At 34.1% G+C, this 21,360-nt stretch overlaps 1 protein-coding gene across 1 annotated transcript in view; it reads left to right on the plus strand.

Annotated features, from left to right (window-relative positions):
- LOC135129508 (E3 ubiquitin-protein ligase HERC2) overlaps positions 1-21,360 on the plus strand; it is a 105,377-nt gene that overhangs the window by 50,708 nt on the left and 33,309 nt on the right. Inside the window, 7 exon segments of the mRNA XM_064056673.1 lie at positions 6,614-6,796; positions 6,851-7,028; positions 7,087-7,829; positions 7,890-8,381; positions 8,436-8,715; positions 8,770-10,290; positions 10,341-10,507. Of these exon segments, the coding sequence (XP_063912743.1) occupies positions 6,614-6,796; positions 6,851-7,028; positions 7,087-7,829; positions 7,890-8,381; positions 8,436-8,715; positions 8,770-10,290; positions 10,341-10,507 (3,564 nt within the window).

A 21,360-nucleotide genomic window follows, 5' to 3' on the forward strand; every position in this document is an offset into this window, starting at 1 on the left:
TAGTAAAATTCAGTCCTCATCTAGTCAAAAAACTAATGAAAATCAAAAACGGTGGTGGGTGGGATTAGCTTTACGTTTTTCTCACAGAGACTTCTATGAGCAAACAATAGCCCCACCCACCCACCCCTTTTTCATTCTAGTAACTACTCGTAATACTGCAAATTATTATCTTCAAATCCAAAGATCCTAAATCTAATTATTAATTTTTCACTACGAAAATGTTTTTTTTTCAAGAAAATTTAATGCCTTGACTCAACTATCGAAATTTTTTGAAATAATTTTAAAAGCTCAATTCAGTTAAAAAAATTATAAAAATATTTTAAATTTTCCGAAAAAAAAACAGTTTTTCTGTTTTTTCTCAATTTCCCTATATGGATTTGTAATTTTAAAATAAATCCACAAATTAATCTTTTGACTTTGTTTTAATTCCTAGATTCTACCGCTTGTCAAAATAGAATTCAATTTCCATTTTACAATAAATAAAATAAGTCAGAGGAATGAAGAAACGAGGTGGGCGGGGCCGAGTTTAGTTTTTTCCTACAAAATCTTATAAACTAGCAGTAGCTCCGCCCACACACCCTCCCTCTCTTCATTCGAGTAACTACTATAAATATTGTTCAGTCTTATCTTTGCCAAAATCTCTATTCTCATTTTAACGATTTTATTTCTGTTCATCACTATAAAATCCATCTTTCGCTTAGATCCAATGAATGACTAAAATGAAGGCGGGCTAAGTGGGTGGATTTAATTATATGTTCTTCTGTAAAGTGGCAAGAAACTAACAGAACCTGGGCAATAAAAAAGAAAAGAAAGAACGATAATCCTATTTTTTTGTCATATTATTTGCGGTAAAAATGCATTTCTTATTTCAGAAGAAAAAAAGAACGGGTGGGTGGGCGGGGCTAAGTTTAACTTTTTCTTACAGTCTTTTTTTATAAGCAAGCAGTAGCCCCGCCTACCCACCCCCTCTTCATTCCAATGACTACTCTAAATATTCTTCAGTCTTATCTTGGCAAGTGATAGCCGGGTGGGTGGGCGGGTTACTTTGAACTTTTGTAAGTCTAGTTCGCCATTTGACATCGTAAAATTTAGTCTTCATCTAATCAAAAAAAAAAACAATGAAATTCAAAAGCGAAAGTGCGCGGGGTTAGTTTATTCTTTTTGTCTAGATTCCAATATAAAACCCACTTTTTGTCCAATAAAATGAATGATCATACGGAAAACCGGGTCGGTGGGTGGGGCCACTTGGAAGTTTTTTAAGCGTAGATTGGACCACTTGACAAAATTAAATTCAGTTTTCATCTAATCAAAAAACCAGTGAAATTTAAAAGCGGACGTGGTAGGGGTTAGTTTTAGCCTTCTATTTTCTAAGTGGATATGTCATTTGCCAAAATCACTCTTACCTTAGCACGTACTAGTCCCGCCCACCCACCCTCTCTTTTCTTAGAGGTTTTTTTAAACCTAATTCGCCACTTCATTCAGTCTTCATCTAATCAAAAAAACCAATGAAATTCAAAAGTGGTGGTGGGTGGGATTAATTTTACGTTTTTTGTCCAGATTTCGTTGTTTGTCATTTTAAAATATTAAAATTCCCCTTTCATCCAATAGAATGACTGATCAGAAGTAAAACCGGAAATAAAATTCGATTTCCATCTAACCAGATAAGGCAATGAAATTCAGAAGCGGAGGTGGGTGGAGTTAGTTTTAGCCCTCTATTTTCTTAGGTGGTGTGTCATTTGTCAAAATCATTGTTACCTTAGCACGTACTAGCCCCGCCCACCCACCCTCTCTTTTCTTAGAGGTTGGGTGGGCGTGGCCACTTTGAATTTTTGAAGCCCAATTCGCCAGTTGATGTAGTAAAATTCAGTCTTCATTTAATCAAAAAACTAATGAAAATAAAAAACGGTGGTGGGTGGGATTAGCTTTACGTTTTTCTCACAGACTTCTATAAGCAAGCAATAGCCCCGCCCACCCACCCCCTTTTCAATCTAGTAACCACTCGTAATACTGTTAATTATTATCTTTAAATCCAAAGATCGTTAATCTAATTATTAATTTTTCACTACGAAAATTTTTGTTTTCAAGAAAATTTAATGCCTTGACTCAACTATCGAAATTTTTCGAAATAATTTTAAAAGCTCAATTCAGTTCAAAAAAATTTGAAAGAATGTAGAATTTTAGGAACAAAATTTGCAATTCTGTGGCTTAAAACAACTAGGGTGATTTTTTCAAAATATGTTTGCAAACATAATTTCCAAAATTTATTTTCATTTAAAAAAAAAATACAATCACCATTAAAAAATTTGAATTTTCGAAAAAAAAACAATTTTTCTGTTTTTTCTCATTTTCCCTATATGGCTTTGTAATTTTAAAATGAATACACAAATTAATCTTTTGACTTTGTTTTAATTCCTAGATTCTACCGCTTGTCAAAATAGAATTCAACTCCCATTTTACAATAAAGAAAATAAGTTAGAGGAATGAAGAAAAGAGGTGGGCGGGGTCGAGCTTAGTTTTTTCCACAGAATCTTATAAACCAGCAGTAGCTCCGCCCACACACCCTCCCTTTCTTCATTCCGGTAACTAACTACTATAAATATTGTTCAGTCTTATCTTTGCCAAAATCTCTATTCTCATTTTAACGATTTTATTTCTGTTCATCAGTATAAAATCCATCTTTCACTTAGATCCAATGAATCACTAAAATGAAGGCGGGCTAAGTGGGTGGATTTAATTATATGTTCTTCTGTAAAGTGGCAAGAAACTAACAGAACCTGGGCTATTAAAAAGAAAAGAAAGAACGATAATCCTATTTTTTTGTCATATTATTTGCGGTAAACATGCATTTCTTATTTCAGAAGAAAAAAAGAACGGGTGGGTGGGCGGGGCTAACTTTAACTGTTTCTTACATAATCTTTTATAAGCAAGCAGTAGCCCCGCCTACCCACCCCCTCTTCATTCCAACGACTACTCTAAATATTGTTCAGACTTATCTTGGCAAGTAATAGCCGGATGGGCGGGCGGGCCACTTTGAATTTTTGTAAGTCTAGTTCGCCATTTGACATGGTAAAATTCAGTCTTCATCTAATCAAAAAAACAATGAAATCCAAAAGCGGAAGTGGGTGGGGTTAGTTTTACGTTTTTTGTCTAGATTTCGCCGTTTGTCACTATAAAATTCCTCTTTTGTCCAATAGAATGAGTGATCAGGAGAAAAACCGAGTGGGTGGGCGGGGCCACTTTGAAGTGTGTTAAGCGTAGATTGGACCACTTGACAAAATTAAATTCAGTTTTCCTCTAATCAAAAAACCAGTGAAATTTAAAAGCGGACGTGGTAGGGGTTAGTTTTAGCCCTTTATTTCTTTGTGGATATGTCTTTTGCCAATATCACTCTTACCTTAGCACGTACTAGCCCCGCCCACCCACCCTTTCTTTTCTTAGAGGTTACGTCATTTGCCAAAATCAGTTTTATCTTAGTAGGTACTAGCCCCGCCCACCCACCCTCTCTTTTCTTGGAGGTTATGTGATTTGCCAAAATCAGTTTTATCTTAGCAGGCACTAGCCCCTCCCACCCACCCTATCTTTTCTTGGGGGGTATGTCATTTACCAAAATCAGTCTTATATTAGCAGGTACTAGCCCCGCCCACCCACCCTCTCTTTTCTTAGAGGTTTTTTTAAGCCTAATTCGCCACTTCATAGAGTCTTCATCTACTCAAAAAAACCAATGAAATTCAAAAGCGGTGGTGGGTGGGATTAATTTTACGTTTTTTGTCCAGATTTCGTTGTTTGTCACTTTAAAATATTAAAATTCCCCTTTTATCCAATAGAATGAGTGATCAGAAAGAAAGCCGGGTGGATGGGCGGGGCCACTTTGAAATTTTAGAAGTAGTTTGGCCACTCAACAAAATAAAATTCGTTTTCCATCTAACCAGATAAGGGAATGAAATTCAGAAGCGGAGGTGGGTGGAGTTAGTTTTAGCCCTCTATTTTCTTAGCTAGTGTGTCATTTGTCAAAATCACTCTTACCTTAGCACGTACCAGCCCCGCCCACCCACCCTCTCTTTTCTTAGAGAGGTTATGTCATTTGCCAAAATTAGTCTTATCTTAGTAAGTACTAGCTCCGCCCATCCACCCTCTCTTTTCTTAGAGGCTGGGTAGGCGTGGCCACTTTGAATTTTTGAAGCCGAATTCGCCACTTACGTAGTAAAATTCAGTCTTCATCTAATCAAAAAACCAATGAACATCAAAAACGGTGGTGGGTTGGATTAGCTTTACTTTTTTTTCAGATTTCGTTGTTTGTCACTTTAAAATTCCCCTTTTGTCCAATAGAATGAGTGATCAGAAGGAAAACCGGGTGGGTGGGCGGGGCCACTTTGAATATTTAGGAGTAGATTAGGCCACCCGACAAAATAGAATTCGATTTCCATCCAACCAGATAAGGCAATGAAATTTAAAAGCGGAGGTGGGTGGAGTTAGTTTTAGCTTTTTGTGTAGATTACTAGATTCCACTGTTATTCAATAGAAAATGCACTTTTCGTCCAATAAAATGAGTGACCGAAAAGAAAACCGGGTGGGTGGGCGGGTCCGCTTTGAATTTTTGTAAGTCTAGTTCGCCATTTGACTTAGTAAAATTCAGTCTTCATCTAATGAAAAAAAACAATGAAATCCAAAAGCGGAGGTGGGCGGGGTTAGTTTTACCTTTTTGTTTAGATTCCAATGTTTATCAATATGAAACACCCTTTTTGTCCAATAAAATGAAAGATCAGAAGGAAAACCGGTTGGGTGGGCGGGGCCACTGAAGTTTTTTAAGCGTAGACTGGATCACTCGACAAAATGAAATTCAGTTTTCATCAAATCAAAAAACCAGTGAAATTTAAAAGCGGACGTGGTAGGGGTTAGTTTTAGCCCTCTATTTTCTTAGTGGATGTGTCATTTGCCAAAATCACTCTTACCTTAGCGCGTACTAGCCCCTCCCACCCACCCTCTCTTTTCTTAGAGGTTATGTAATTTGCCAAAATCAGTTTTCTCTTAGCAGGTACTAGCCCCGCCCACCCATCCTATTTTTTCTTGGGGGGTATGTCATTTGCCAAAATCAGTTTTATCTTAGCAGGTGCTAGATCCGCCCACCCACCCTAGTTTTTCTTGGGGGGTATATTTTAAATTGAAATTTTGGAAGTAGATTGGCCACTCAACAAAATAAAATTCGTTTTCCATCTAACCAGATAAGGGAATGAAATTCAGAAGCGTAGGTGGGTGGAGTTAGTTTTAGCCCTCTATTTTCTTAGTTGGTGTGTCATTTGTCAAAATCACTCTTACACGTACTAGCCCCGCCCACCCACCCTCTCTTTTCTTAGAGGTTGGGTGGGCCTTTGAATATTTCAAGCCTAATTTGCGACTTGACGTAGTAAAATTCAGTTTTCATCTAATCGAAAAAAATCAATGAAATCCAAAAGCGGAGGTGGGTGGTGTTAGTTTTACTTTTTGTCCAATAAAATGAATGATCAGAAGGAAAACCGGGAGGGTGGGCGGGGCCACTTTGAATTTTTTAAGCCTAATTCGCCACTTGACGTCGTAAAATTCAGTTTTCATCTAATAAAAAAAAAAAAACAATGAAATTCAAAACCGGTGGTGGGTGGGATTAATTTTACGTTTTTTTGCCTAGATTTCGTTGTTTGTCACTATAAAATTTCCTTTTTGTCCAATAGAATGAGTGATCAGGAGGAAAACCGAGTTGGTGGGCGGGGCCACTTTGAATTTTTTTAAGCGTAGATTGGACCACTTGACAAAATTAAATTCGTTTCTCATCTAATCAAAAAACCAGTGAAATTCAAAAGCGGATGTGGCTGGGTTAGTTTTAACCCTTTATTTTCTAGCGGATATATGATTTGCCAAAATCTGTCTTTCCTTGGCACGTACTAGCCCCGCCCACCCACCCTCTGTTTCCTTAGAGGTCCTGTCATTTGCCAAAATCAATCTTATCTTAACAAGTACTAGCCCCGCCCACCCACTTTTATTTTCTTAGAAGAGTGGGTCATCTGGCAAAATCAGTCTCATACTTGCCAAGATAAGATTGATTTTGGCAGATGACCTAGTCTTCTAAGAAAATAAAGAGTGGGTTGGCGGGACTAGTACTTCTTTTTTTAAAAGGTATCTCATTAGTCAAAATCAGTCTTATTTTAGCAGCTACTGGCTCCGCCCACCCACCCTCTCTTTCCTTAGAGCCAAAATCAGTTCTATCTTAGCATGTACTGATGACTAACTTTTACAAAAAATGATCAAAATTTGTAAACATTACGAGCTTACTTCTATGCACAATGCAGGAATTTTTAAATATTTTTTTGATTTTTTTTTTTTTTTAGTTTGCTTATTAATATAAAATAAGAGCTTGTTTTATTAATAATAATGCACAACTGAAGAGTTAATCCGCCATTTTCCAGACACTTGGTATAGATTGACACGACTGTAATAAGCATTTGAAACTATTTCGTGGATATTAACACAATTGATCATTCCCTCCAAGAATTTGATGACGTCAACTCAAAACTTTCTTAAGTAGATCTCGTGTCAATTTTCTGACCCAACCCGACCTGAACTGAACGTAACATCCATGTTCCAGGTCGACCAACCCCCGAACCCCTACGGCGAGGAAAAGGGCGAGTCCAGGAGTACCAACTCGACGACCGAAAATACTCCAACCGAGCCTCGAGTCAACGATACTCAAAGAATCTCGAAAAAATTCCAGCTGCCTATCGACCGCATCAACTCATTCATAAACGCTTTGGCCGAGAGTCGCCTTTCCGTGAGTTTTTCCTTCACGTGGTGTTAGTCTAGCTGTTTACTCTTTCTTTACCAGGACTCTTATGTCATATCGTTTCTCGCAATAGTAGAGCAGCACTCAAAGCAGAATAATTTTTTGACCAGAGTGGATTTTTCTTTTGAACACCCTATAGAAGAAATCGGTAGAGTTCTATATGCCGTTTTGTTGAAACATTTAGGATTGGGATATGTCGTGCTACCCATTTTAGATGCATGTAAGTAGATTAGCACAGTTCGAGAGTTCTCGTAATGCCAGTCGCGATGTTTCGCCAGACTCGTCCCAACCGAACGTCAAAGTACCCAAAGCCATAGCCGAGATGATCAAGCTAGTCCACACCACCAAGTGGAACCTCATTAAAATGCGTCAAGAACTAAACAAAAGCTACAAAGAAATCTGTATCCCGCTTCTAGAAAAATGCAGGTTTTTGTTGTACGACGTCAGACCCAGCGTCAGCGTCGAAATGGAAGCCTTCAAAAAAGTCAACATCCTGTATAAAGAACCGCGAGTGCGCACTCTAGTGAGAAAAGTCATCAAAGACCTCAAGTGCGGTCGCCACACCTCCGAGATCCAAAAACCCGAGGACATCGTCAACGCCACCATACAATCACAGAGCGAAAGACACCGTTCGAACGAAGACGTCAGCAAATCTTCCATGAAGAAGACCTCCTCCGACGGGAAAATATCAGAGAGCAAAAGCGAAACCGACGACGTCAACAACGAGATTAAAAACGGAGCGCAGAAAGCCTCAGCCGAGAGTCGCTCCGACCCGCCCAAAACCCGCGTGGAATGGAACGTGGAGAAGATCGAGAACGACGCGAGGACGGAACAAAGCGAGGAAGACAAGGAGAAGAAAATCGAGAACGAAATCGCTCTGAGCGGGATAGTGAGTAAGTTGACGGAGCGACAAATGAAGAAGGTCTGCGGCGAGAACTTGGAGTTGATGAGCGCGATTTTGGAGTTCGTGGTGCAGGAGACCTGCGACGTGGAGATTCTCAGAAAAGCTATGTATTTTCAGGTGGGTAGACGCCACTGGTCGTAGTCGGAAGGTGTCAGGTGAAAACGCGTCGTGTTTCAGGTGAAGCGGTGCAAAATCCGCAAACAGGGTCTGTGGTTGATTAATCGCCTCTTGCACGAAAACTCCTTACTCAACTCGGTCAAGTACGCGATAATCAACGGGTACTTGAACGTCCATGCGAAATCCGAGAATACTCAGCACTGTTTGGACAACATCCAATTAGTGACGCCGTTCATGAAAACCGAGATTTTGTTGTCGCAGCTGTCGGTCACCGAGTGGTGTATCGATAATCTGCGTGGGTTTATTTTGAGGGACGTCCCAGCCAAGACTGGTAAAACTAAAGGAACAAACGCCAAAGTTACTCTCAATCTGGGTACCTACACCCTCCTCAGAGACGTCCCCAGAGCACGAATGATCCTAGCCATTTTGGGTATCCTCGCTTCGAACCGATACACCTCTTTGGAACTCAGTCCTTTGGTCAATAGCGGCGTCATCAGTTCGGTTTTAGCTCTCTTGAAACAAACCGGCTGCGATCAGAGCATCGTCCGGAAGGTATCAGAGTTCTACGTTTTGTACGCTGACATTATTGATAATAATAAACCCAAGACTAGTTGTTTGAGTGGTCCGGAGCTTGCCGCTTTGATGAAATTGGGGACCAAGGTAGTGAGAGGAGCTGATTGGAAGTGGGGGGACCAGGATGGGTGTCCGCCCGGGGAAGGTAGAGTGATAGGGGAGTTGGGGGACGACGGGTGGGTGCGTGTGGAGTGGGCTAACGGTACGACGAACAGCTACAGGATGGGGATCGAGGGGAAGTACGACCTGGCGCTGGCGTCGCCGCCGTCGCCCGTCACCACGGACACGGACACGGAAGAACCGAGCGACCACAGTAAGTATCCCCACCGGAAAATTGGTGACGTCATTTTGCTAAGTATTTTTCAAGCAGCTTCCCAAATCGTCAAAGACAACCAACTCATCAAACTCCTCCGCGACGCAAGCGTGAATTTTCTCCGGAATGTGTCGATAAGTGCCGGTTTAGCGCAAAGTAATCTTCACCCCACCACGATACACGGCTTAAGTAGCCTTTTCTGTGCGACCTTGAGCGCCCCCACCATTTCGGAGTGGTGCAACTTGACGTTGGTGCGCAGCATCGCCCAGACCACACAGATGTGTCGCGCTTTTAGCACGAAACCGTGGATTAACATGCTTTTGGGGTTCCTATCAGCCCCTAGCAACATCTGCGGGAACGAACTGAACCTTCCCAAGCAGATTTTCGCCGTTAGATTCCTGCTCACGGTTCTACAATCTTGGGATATGGATAATTCGGAAATCCCGGGTTTGCTGGAGAAGTTGTTGAATATCTTGGGGAAGATAATCCTGACGTGTTCCTACGACACCGGGAATAAGCCTCAAGGGGCTAAATCTTTGGTGCTTTTGACTCAGTCGCACAGTAGCACCTTGGGTCAAGAAATTATCAACTTGTTGAGGTGTCTTCACGGCTTAGTCGGTTGGAATCAGGTGTTGAACGCAATTTTAGCGCAGAAGCTTAATCTAGCGGCTTATTTCTTGAGCGACACTTGCTTGATGTCGATGATTAACGACGGCAACACGTCCGACCAACAGCATTACATGGTGATAGCGTGCTTGAATGTGATTGGTGCTTGGGACGTCCGGCCACGAATTGGAAGTGTCGTGGAACTGGAAGGTCTGCAAGGTACAGTGGTTAGAGTCACCCCGAAAGGTAAACTCTGTGTCCAAATACACGAAACCGGAGAAAACAAAAAGGTGTCGATCAACGGCATGAAGTTGCTGCCGCAACTAGAATACAACTTCGATAGAATGCCCTTAAGCGAGAGTATGATTAAAACTTGGGCCAGCTTATTGTTGAATCGACAAAGCACGGCCCTCAACAGCCACGAGAAAAAGCCTCTTCATGGCCAGGTCAACGCCGCGTATCTTCGGACCCAGCACAACACCTTAAGTGCGTTAAACGCGGCTCGAATGCTCAACGGCAACCAATACAAACTAAGAAAAGTCCTCAAGCACGCAATCAACGGCATGGACCAATCGCAAGAACAACAATCGATCGAGGAAGAACTCAACCAACAACCGATTCTCCTGATCCAGAAACTGTTAGCCAAAGCCACGCAACCCAGCCCACTGAAACCGGGCTTCACCAGACAAGAAATGCAACTAGCAGCCCTCAATTTGAGTCAGTACTTGGCGGCCGAAGGCAACTTCGCCTCGTCGGGGAGCGTCAACAACGACAAGACCACCCCCAAGTATTGCACCAGGTGCAACAGCGAGGTGCAGACTCCGAATAGCGAGTGTTCGGTGAAGAGCGTCGTCAGCGAGAAGCCGAAGAAGAAGGAGAGCGAGGAGGTGCCGCTTCACCCGATGGTGTCGCAGATTGTGGAGATGGGGTTCACGAAGAGGGCGGTGGAGACGGCGATCAAGTCTTTAGGTAAATAAAAAAGGGTGTGAAATTGTGGGCTGAAGTAACGCCGGTTGTAGCTATAGGTCCTGATAATTTGACGACGCCGGAGTCTATAGTTTGCTGGTTGCTGGAGCACCCGGAGGTGGCGGCGTCCGACACGGAGTCACTGAGTTCGATCTGCGAGTCGGACACGGAGTCGGTGTCGTACGATAATGGAAATGCGATGCAGCCCTTCGTGCAGTTCGTGAGTATTTTTGAAGGAAGTAATACTCATTTCCTACGAGTATATATATGCTCGTGGGAAATGGATATCATTACGTGATTGTCGTATATAAGTTATTTTTGTGGTAAGTATGTATTTAACACTGGATTTTCTCGACGTTTCATGACGTTTTTTTTTTTTGTTTTAATTTTCAATATTTTGGGAAAAATTTATCGTAAAGTTGAAGTCAAAATTTTTGTGTTATTACATTTTTTTTTTTAATGAAAACTACAAAAATTGCAGATCAAAAAATAGAAAAATTAAAATTGAAAAATTTCATGTTGAAATGATAAATAATTGAAAAATGAAAAAATTCTAAAATTGAAATACTGAGTGATATTTTTTTAAGATTATTATATATTTTAAATGAAAACTAGAAAAATTGCAAATCAAACATTGACAAATCTGAAAATAGAAAATTAAAAAAAAATTAAACCGAAAAATTTCAAATCTAAACATTGCAAGTCAAAATATTAAAAAGTTTCACATCGAAAGAACATCGAAAAGTCGAAAAATTGAAACAAAGAAAATAAAGCACCGAAACGAAAAAATGGAAATCGAAAAATTGTAAAAACAAAGAATCGAAACGAAAATTAGAGGAAATGAATAATTGTAGAACTGAAAAATTGAAAAGTCGAATAAATTTTTAAAATCCCATAATTGAAACATGAAAAAATTCTAAAATTGTAAAATTGAAAAAGTGAAATTTTTTTAAGATTACATATTTTAAATGAAAACTAGAAAAACTGCAAATCATAAATTGAACAAATGAAAAATCGTGAAACTGAAAAATCTAAAATTGAAAAAACGGAAAACTAAAAAAATTCCCAAAGTAGGAAAATTTAACCGAAAATTGCAAATCTAAAAATTGAAGATTTTCGCATCGAAAAAAAGAAAAATTATAAATCAGAAAATTGAAAAGTCGAAAAATTGAAACAAATAAAGAAATGTTTTAAAGTCCCATAATTTAAAAAATTGGTCTAAAGAGTTTAGACAGTACTTCCCTCGCTGTCGGAAACTTGACGACTGCATGCCTATTGTGTTTTTTTTCTCATTACATTTTTGTAGTGGGAATTTAAAAAAAAATTGCGATGACGTCATCAACATTTTTGCAAGGACACGTATATCAGTTGGGATAGATGTAGTGTAATACTAAGAATAAAATTATTATATTCTCAAATTTTCGGGAAAATGAATTGGGTCGTTTGAATATTGATTTGTAATAATCAATAAAATAACGAAACAATTTACTCACGTATACCTACGTATCAGAGGCAACTGAAAATCGTGTATGTATAAACATTGTTAATTTAAGATGACAGGCGTAACAGCATACGTGAGAGCCAAACACAGAAACTGTAAACAAAACGACCGTCGGTTTTATTGCTTCGACTTCCGCTTATTATATAAAACATTGGGTTTTATTTTAATTCTTGACGGTGAAATTCACAATTGGTTGATTATAAACATGTCTATTTCACATTCGCGGAATCAAGTGAACGCATAAAACAAATGCAGGTCTGTAATGTTAAAGTCGATGTAAATAAGCGTGCTACCCTTATGTTTCAACCGAGTTTTTCCTTTAACAAATTTTGTGTCTACCAAATTGGGTTGGTTGGGGTGTAATACTAATAATAAGTGTTGCCTTTAATTTAATCAATAAAATAAATTGACTTCATTAATTTTTTTGAACCACCTCTTAAGAAAATCTAAAAAATATGAATGGAATGATAAATCACAAGTACAAACTCATCATATTTTTTGCATTTTAGATAGGATTTATTCAGCAAAATTTAAGGGTGACGTCATCAATTTTTTTAGGAGGGATGAACAAATACATTTTGAACAAAAGTTTACCATGCTTATAATAACTTTAAAATATTCCCAAGATTTCAAAGCATTCGGTTTTGTAATTCCTGATTAAATCGATAAAATAAATTCACGCCTTCATTAATTTTTTTGAGTCACCCTGCATATGCAAATCCAAAAATATGAATGGAATGATAAATCACAAGTACAGACTCATCATATTTTGTACATTTTAGATACGATTTATTCGGAAAACTTTTGAGCTGACGTCATCAGTTTTTTGTAGAAGATAACCAAATATATTTTGACTAAAAATTTATTATGCTCTTTATAACCTTAAAACATCTGCAAGATTTCAAAGCATTCGGTTTTGTAGTTCCTGATTAAATCAATAAAATAAATTTACGCATTCATTAATTTTTTTGAGTCACTCTGTATATGCAAATCCAAAAAATATGAATGGAGTGATAAATGACAAGTACAGGCTCATCATATTTTGTACATTTTAGATATGATTTATTCGGCAAACTTTCGAGCTGACGTCATCAAGTTTTTGGAGGGGATAAGCAAATATATTTTGACTAAACATTTATTATGCTCTTTATGACCTTAAAACATCTGCAAGATTTCAGAGCATTCGGTTTTGTAGTTCCTGATTAAATCAATAAAATATATTTACGCATTCATTAATTTTTTTGAGTCACCCTGTATATGCAAATCCAAAAAATTGGTCTAAAGAGTTTAGACAGTACTTCCCTCGCTGTCGGAAACTTGACGACTGCATGCCTATTGTGTTTTTTTTCTCATTACATTTTTGTAGTGGGGAATTTAAAAAAAAATTGCGCTGACGTCATCAACATTTTTGCAAGGACACGTATATCAGTTGGGATAGATGTAGTGTAATACTAAGAATAAAATTATTATATTCTCAAATTTTCGGGAAAATGAATTGGGTCGTTTGAATATTGATTTGTAATAATCAATAAAATAACGAAACAATTTACTCACGTATACCTACGTATCAGAGGCAACTGAAAATCGTGTATGTATAAACATTCTTAATTTAAGATGACAGGCGTAACAGCATACGTGAGAGCCAAACAGAGAAACTGTAAACAAAACGACCGTCGGTTTTATTGCTTCGACTTCCGCTTATTATATAAAACATTGGGTTTTATTTTAATTCTTGACGGTGAAATTCACAATTGGTTGATTATAAACATGTCTATTTCACATTCGCGGAATCAAGTGAACGCATAAAACAAATGCAGGTCTGTAATGTTAAAGTCGATGTAAATAAGCGTGCTACCCTTATGTTTCAACCGAGTTTTTCCTTTAACAAATTTTGTGTCTACCAAATTGGGTTGGTTGGGTTGTAATACTAATAATAAGTGTTGCCTTTAATTTAATCAATAAAATAAATTGACTTCATTAATTTTTTTGAACCACCTCTTAAGAAAATCTAAAAAATATGAATGGAATGATAAATCACAAGTACAAACTCATCATATTTTTTGCATTTTAGATAGGATTTATTCAGCAAAATTTAAGGGTGACGTCATCAATTTTTTTAGGAGGGATGAACAAATACATTTTGAACAAAAGTTTACCATGCTTATAATAACTTTAAAATATTCCCAAGATTTCAAAGCATTCGGTTTTGTAATTCCTGATTAAATTGATAAAATAAATTCACGCCTTCATTAATTTTTTTGAGTCACCCTGCATATGCAAATCCAAAAATATGAATGGAATGATAAATCACAAGTACAGACTCATCATATTTTGTACATTTTAGATACGATTTATTCGGAAAACTTTTGAGCTGACGTCATCAGTTTTTTGTAGAAGATAACCAAATATATTTTGACTAAAAATTTATTATGCTCTTTATAACCTTAAAACATCTGCAAGATTTCAAAGCATTCGGTTTTGTAGTTCCTGATTAAATCAATAAAATAAATTTACGCATTCATTAATTTTTTTGAGTCACCCTGTATATGCAAATCGAAAAAATTTGAATGGAATGATAAATCACTAGACGAGACTCACCATATTTTGTACATTTTAGATAGGATTTATTCAGCAAAATTTTGTGGTGACATCATAAATTTTTTAGGGGTGACGACCAAATACGTTTTGATCAAAAATTTACCATGCTTATGATAATTTTAAAATATCTTCAAGATTTCGAAGCATTTGGTTTTGTAGTTCCTGAGTAAATCAGTAAAATAAATTTACGCTTTCATTTATTTTCTTGAATCACCCTGTATATGCAAATCCAAAAAATATAAATGGAGTGATAGATCACAAGTACAGACTGATCATATTTTGTACATTTTAGATATGATTTATTCGGCAAATTTTCGAGCTGACGTCATCAAGTTTTTGGAGGGGATAAGCAAATATATTTTGACTAAACATTTATTATGCTCTTTATAACCTTAAAGCATCTGCAAGATGTCAGAGCATTCCGTTTTGTAGTTCCTGATTAAATCAATAAAATATATTTACGCATTCATTAATTTTTTTGAGTCACTCTGTATATGCAAATCCAAAAAATATGAATGGAGTGATAAATGACAAGTACAGGCTCATCATATTTTGTACATTTTAGATATGATTTATTCGGCAAACTTTCGAGCTGACGTCATCAAATTTTTGGAGGGGATAAGCAAATATATTTTGACTAAACATTTATTATGCTCTTTATGACCTTAAAACATCTGCAAGATTTCAGAGCATTCGGTTTTGTAGTTCCTGATTAAATCAATAAAATATATTTACGCATTCATTAATTTTTTTGAGTCACCCTGTATATGCAAATCCAAAAAATATGAATGGAGTGATAGTTCACAAGTACAGACTCATCATATTTTGTACATTTTAGATATGATTTATTCCACAAACTTTTGAGCTGACGTCATCAAGTTTTTGGAGGGGATAAGCAAATATTTTTTGACTAAAGATTTATGATGCTCTTTATAGCCTTAAAACATCTGCAACATTTCAAAGCATTCTGGTTAGCAGATTAAAAATTAAATTTCAAAATGTTGTTTTATAATTTTGATTTTTTTTCCAAAAATCTGGACGTTTCGGGTGAAAAGTCGATTCAGAGTTGTAAACTACATGTGTAGGACTATGTTATTTTATACAATTGAAAACCCATTTACTATGTACAATTTTGAAGTGACGTCATCGCTTTAGTGGTGGGGATGATTCGACAAATTTTGGTTAGCGTTTTACCATCTACATGATATTCTTAATATAAGTACAAAATTTCACAACAATCGGTCGAGTACTTTCGGAGATTATCTGTCTAATAAAAATCCGTGACAACAGACGGACAGACGGACAGACGGACAGACGGACAGACGGACAGACGGACAGACGGACAGACAGACGGAAATGGGAGACCTATTTCTTCGTCTTCTAGGGGTCATGAAAGATCGAGAAAACGTAAAAGTAGAGAGTCGGCCGACGGACTCGATTACAATACTTCCTTTGCTTACGCTCGGGAAGTAAAAATATTAATGGAGTGATAGTTCACAAGTACAGACTCATCATATTTTGTACATTTTAGATATGATTTATTCCACAAACTTTTGAGCTGACGTCATCAAGTTTTTGGAGGGGATAAGCAAATATTTTTTGACTAAAGATTTATGATGCTCTTTATAGCCTTAAAACATCTGCAACATTTCAAAGCATTCTGGTTAGCAGATTAAAAATTAAATTTCAAAATGTTGTTTTATAATTTTGATTTTTTTTCCAAAAATCTGGACGTTTCGGGTGAAAAGTCGATTCAGAGTTCTAAACTACATGTGTAGGACTATGTTATTTTATACAATTGAAAACCCATTTACTATGTACAATTTTGAAGTGACGTCATCGCTTTAGTGGTGGGGATGATTCGACAAATTTTGGTTAGCGTTTTACCATCTACATGATATTCTTAATATAAGTACAAAATTTCACAACAATCGGTCGAGTACTTTCGGAGATTATCTGTCTAATAAAAATCCGTGACAACAGACGGACAGACGGACAGACGGACGGACAGACGGACAGACGGACAGACGGACAGACAGACGGAAATGGGAGACCTATTTCTTCGTCTTCTAGGGGTCATGAAAGATCGAGAAAACGTAAAAGTAGAGAGTCGGCCGACGGACTCGATTACAATACTTCCTTTGCTTACGCTCGGGAAGTAAAATGAAAAAATTGTAAAATTGAAAAAGTGAAATTTTTTCAAGATTATTACATGTTTCAAATTATAACTAGAAAAATTGAAGAAATGAAAAATTGAAAAATTTCACATCGAAAAAAAGAAAAATATAAATTAGAACATTGAAAAGTCGAAAAATTGAATAAAATAAAGAAAATAAATAAAATACCGATACGAAAAATCAATTTTTCTTTTCTTCAATTTTTGATTTGCAATTTTTCTAGTTTTATGTTCTTTATTTTTTCAATTTCTCGATTTTTCAATGTTCTGATTTACAATTATTCTTTTTTTCGATGTGAACATTTTCAATTTTTAGATTTGCAATTTTTCGGTTTTATTTTTTTTAATTTTCCTAGTTTCGGATTTTTTAGTTTTTCGTTTTTTCGATTCTAGATTTTTCAATTTTTCATTGCTTCAATTTTTTCGTTTAGGTATTTTATTTTCTGTATTTGTTTAAATTTTTCGACTGTTCTGATTTATGATTTTTCTTTTTTTCAATGTGAAATTTTTCAATTTTTGATTTGTCAATATTTTGATTTGCAATTTCTCGGTTTTCCTTTTTTTTTTATTTTTCTACTTTCGGATTTTTAAATTTTTAGTTTTTTCAGTTTGAGATTTTTTTAATTTTTCATTTGTTCAATTTTTGATTTGAAATTTTTATAGGTTTCATTTGAAATATGTTATAATCTTAAAAAAAATCACTTTTTCAATTTTAGAATTTTTTCATTTTTCAATTATGGGATTTTTTATTCGACTTTTCAATTTTTCGGTTTTTAATTTTTCAATTTTTCGATTCTACAATTTTTCATTTCCTCTAATAATTTTCGTTTCGCAATTTCTCGTTCCGGTTTTTTAGTTTCTTTATTTTTACAATTTTTTGATTTTCAGTGTGCTGATTCATAATTTTCTTTTTTTATTTTTCTACTTTCGGATTTTTTTTATTTTTCGTTTTTTCAATTTTTGATTTGCGATTTTTTTAGTTTTCATTTAAAATATGTAATTTAAAAAAAATTCACTTTTTCAATTTAAAATTTTAGAATTTTTTCATAGGATTTTAAAAACTATTTATTCGACTTTTTAATTTTTCAATGTTTCGATTCTACAATTTTTCATTTCCTCTAATTTTCGTTTTGCCATTTCCCGTTTTGGTTTTCTATTTTATTAATTTTTACAATTTTTCGAATTTTCAATATTTTCGATTTTCATTTTTTCGTTTGGGTATTTTATTTATTTTCTTTATTTCCTTCAATTTTTCGACTTTTCAATGTTCTGATTTATAATTTTTCTTTTTTCGATGTGAAAATTTTCAATTTTTAGATTTGCAATTTTTCGGTTTTCATTTTTTTTTTAGTTTTCCTACTTTCGGATTTTTTAGTTTTTCGTTTTTTCAATTTTAAATTTTTCAATTTTTGATTTGCAATTTTTTTAATTTCATTTAAAATACATATGTAATAATCTTAAAAAAAATTCACTTTTTCGATTTTAGAATTTTTTCATTTTTCAATTATGGGATTTTAAAACTATTTCTTTATTTGATTCAATTTTTCGACTTTTCAATGTTCTGATTCATACTTTTCCTTTTTTTAAATGTGAAATTTTCAATTTTTGATTTGTTAATATTTCGATTTGCAATTTTTCTGTTTTCATTCTTTTTATTTTCCCACTTTCGGATTTTTTCATTTTTCGTTTTTTCAATTTTTGATTTGCAATTTTTCTATTTTTCATTTGAAATATGTAATGATCTTAAAAATTTTCACTTTTTTAATTTTACAATTTTTTTTTTAAACTTTATTCGACTTTTTCAATTTTTCATTTCCTCTAATTTTCGTTTTGTAATTTCTCGTTTTGGTTTTTTATTTTATTTATTTTTACAGTTTTTCGATTTTTCAGTGTTCCGATTTTATAATTTTTTGCTTTTTCAATTTCAGCTTTTCACTTTTAATTTTTTAAGTATTTCACTTCAATTTTTTCGATTTTTATTTTTTCGTTTCGGTATTTTATTTATTTTCTTTATTTGCTTCAATTTTTCAACTTTTCACTGTTATAATTTCTAATTTTTCTTTTTTCGATGTGAAAATGTTCATTTTTTTTTTTTATTTTCCTACTTTCGGATTTCTTAGTTTTTCGTTTTTTCAATTTCAAATACTTTTTAAAAAATCCGAAAGTAGAAAAGGAAAACTGAGAAATTGCAAATCAAAATATTGACAAATTAAAAATTGAATAGTTTCACATTGAAAAAAAGAAAAATTATAAATTAGAACATTGGCAAGTCGAAAAATTGAAACAAATAAAGAAATGGTTTTAAAATCCCATAATTGAAAAATGAAAAAATTCTAAAATTGTAAAATTGAAAAAGTGAAATTTTTTTTTAAGATTATTACATATTTCAAATTAAAACTAGAAAAATTGAAGAAACGAAAACTTGAAAAATCGAGAAACTAAAAAATCTAAAATTGAAAAAACGAAAAATTGAAAAATTTCACATCGAAAAAAAGAAAAATTATAAATTAGAACATTGAAAAGTCGAAAAATTGAAGGAAATAAAGAAAATAAAGAAAATATCGAAACGAAAAAATTAAAATCGAAAAACTTGAAGTGCAAAATAAAAAAATCGAAAAATTGTAAAAATAAATAAAATAAAAAACCAAAACGAAAATTAGAGGAAATGAAAAATTGTAGAATCGAAAAATTGAAAAGTCGAATAAATTTTTAAAGTCCCATAATTGAAAAATGAAAAAATCTAAAATTGTAAAATTGAAAAAGTGAATTTTTTTTAAGAATATTATATATTTTAAATGAAAACTAGAAAAACTTCAAATCAAAAATTGAAGAAATGAAAAATCGAGAAACTGAAAAATCTAAAATTGAAAAAACGAAAAACTAAAAAATCCGAAAGTAGGAATATTTAGAAAAATGACAACCGAAAAATTGCAAATCTAAAAATTGAAAAATTCGAAAATAGAAAATTTAAACAAAAATAAAACCGAAACATTTCAAATCTAAACATTGTAAGTCCAAAAATTAAAAAGTTTCACATCGAAAGAACATTGAAAAGTCGAAAAATTGAAACAAATAAAGAAAATAAAATACCGAAACGAAAAAATGAAAATCGAAAAACCCTAAAAACAAAGGAAAAAAAGCCGAAACGGGAAATTACGAAACGAAAATTAGAGGAAATGAAAAATTGTAGAATCTAAAAATTGAAAAGTCGAATAAATTGTTTAAATCCCATAATTGAAAAATGAAAAAAATCTAAAATTGTAAAATTGAAAAGGTGAATTTTTTTAAGATTATTACATATTTTAAATCAAAGCTAGAAAAACTGCAAATCAAAAATTGAAGAAATGAAAAATTGAGAAACTGAAAAATCTAAAATTGAAAAAACAAACAACTAAAAAATCCGAAAGTAGGAAAATTTAAAAAAATGATAACCAAAAAATTGTAAATCTAAATGTTGCAAATCTAAAAATTAAAATTATTCACATCGAAAAAAAGAAAAATTTTAAATCAGAACATTGAAAAATCGAGAAATTGAAAAATTCTAAAATAGAAAATTAAAAAAAAAAATAAAACCGAAAAATTTCAAATCTAAACATTGCAAGTCCAAAAATTAAAAAGTTTCATATCGAAAGAACATTGAAAAGTCGAAAAATTGTAAAAACAAAGAAAATAAAAAGCCGAAACGGGAAATTACGAAACGAAAATTAGAGGAAATGAAAAATTGTAGTCGAAAAATTAAAAATCGAAAAATTGAAAAGTCGAATACATTTCTAAAACCCATAATTGAAAAATGAAAAAATTCTATAATTGTAACAATTGAAAGTGATTTTTTTTAAGATTATTACATATTTTAAATGAAAACTAGAAAAACTGCAAATCAAAAATTGAAGAAATGAAAAATCGAGAAACTGAAAAATCTAAAATTGAAAAAACGGAAAACTAAAAAATTCCGAAAGTAGGAAAATTTAACCGAAAATTGCAAATCTAAAAATTGAAGATTTTCGCATCGAAAAAAAGAAAAATTATAAATCAGAACATTGAAAAGTCGAAAAATTGAAACAAATAAAGAAATGGTTTTAAAATCCCATAATTGAAAAATGAAAAAATTCTAAAATTGTAAAATTGAAAAAGTGAAATTTTTTCAAGATTATTACATATTTCAAATTAAAACTAGAAAAATTGAAGAAATGAAAAATTAAAAAATTTCACATCGAAAAAAAGAAAAATAAATTAGAACATTGAAAAGTCGAAAAATTGAATGAAATAAAGAAAATAAATAAAATACCGAAACGAAAATTCAATTTTTCTTTTCTTCAATTTTTGATTTGCAATTTTTCTAGTTTTATCTTCTTTATTTGTTTCAATTTCTCGATTTTTCAATGTTCTGATTTACAATTATTCTTTTTTTTCGATGTGAACATTTTCAATTTTTAGATTTGCAATTTTTCGGTTTTATTTTTACTTCCCGAGCGTAAGCAAAGGAAGTATTGTAATCGAGTCCGTCGGCCGACTCTCTACTTTTACGTTTTCTCGATCTTTCATGACCCCTAGAAGACGAAGAAATAGGTCTCCCATTTCCGTCTGTCTGTCCGTCTGTCCGTCCGTCTGTCCGTCTGTCCGTCCGTCTGTCCGTCTGTCCGTCTGTCCGTCCGTCTGTCCGTCTGTCCGTCCGTCTGTCCGTCTGTCCGTCTGTTGTCCCGGATTTTTATTAGACAGATAATCTCCGAAAGTACTCGACCGATTGTTGTGAAATTTTGTACTTATATTAAGAATATCATGTAGATGGTAAAACGCTAAC

This window comes from Zophobas morio, unplaced genomic scaffold (genome assembly GCF_036711695.1).
Source record: "Zophobas morio isolate AGI-343-1 ecotype UQ-CSIRO unplaced genomic scaffold, CSIRO_AGI_Zmor_V1 ptg000016l, whole genome shotgun sequence".
NCBI lineage: Eukaryota > Metazoa > Arthropoda > Insecta > Coleoptera > Tenebrionidae > Zophobas > Zophobas morio.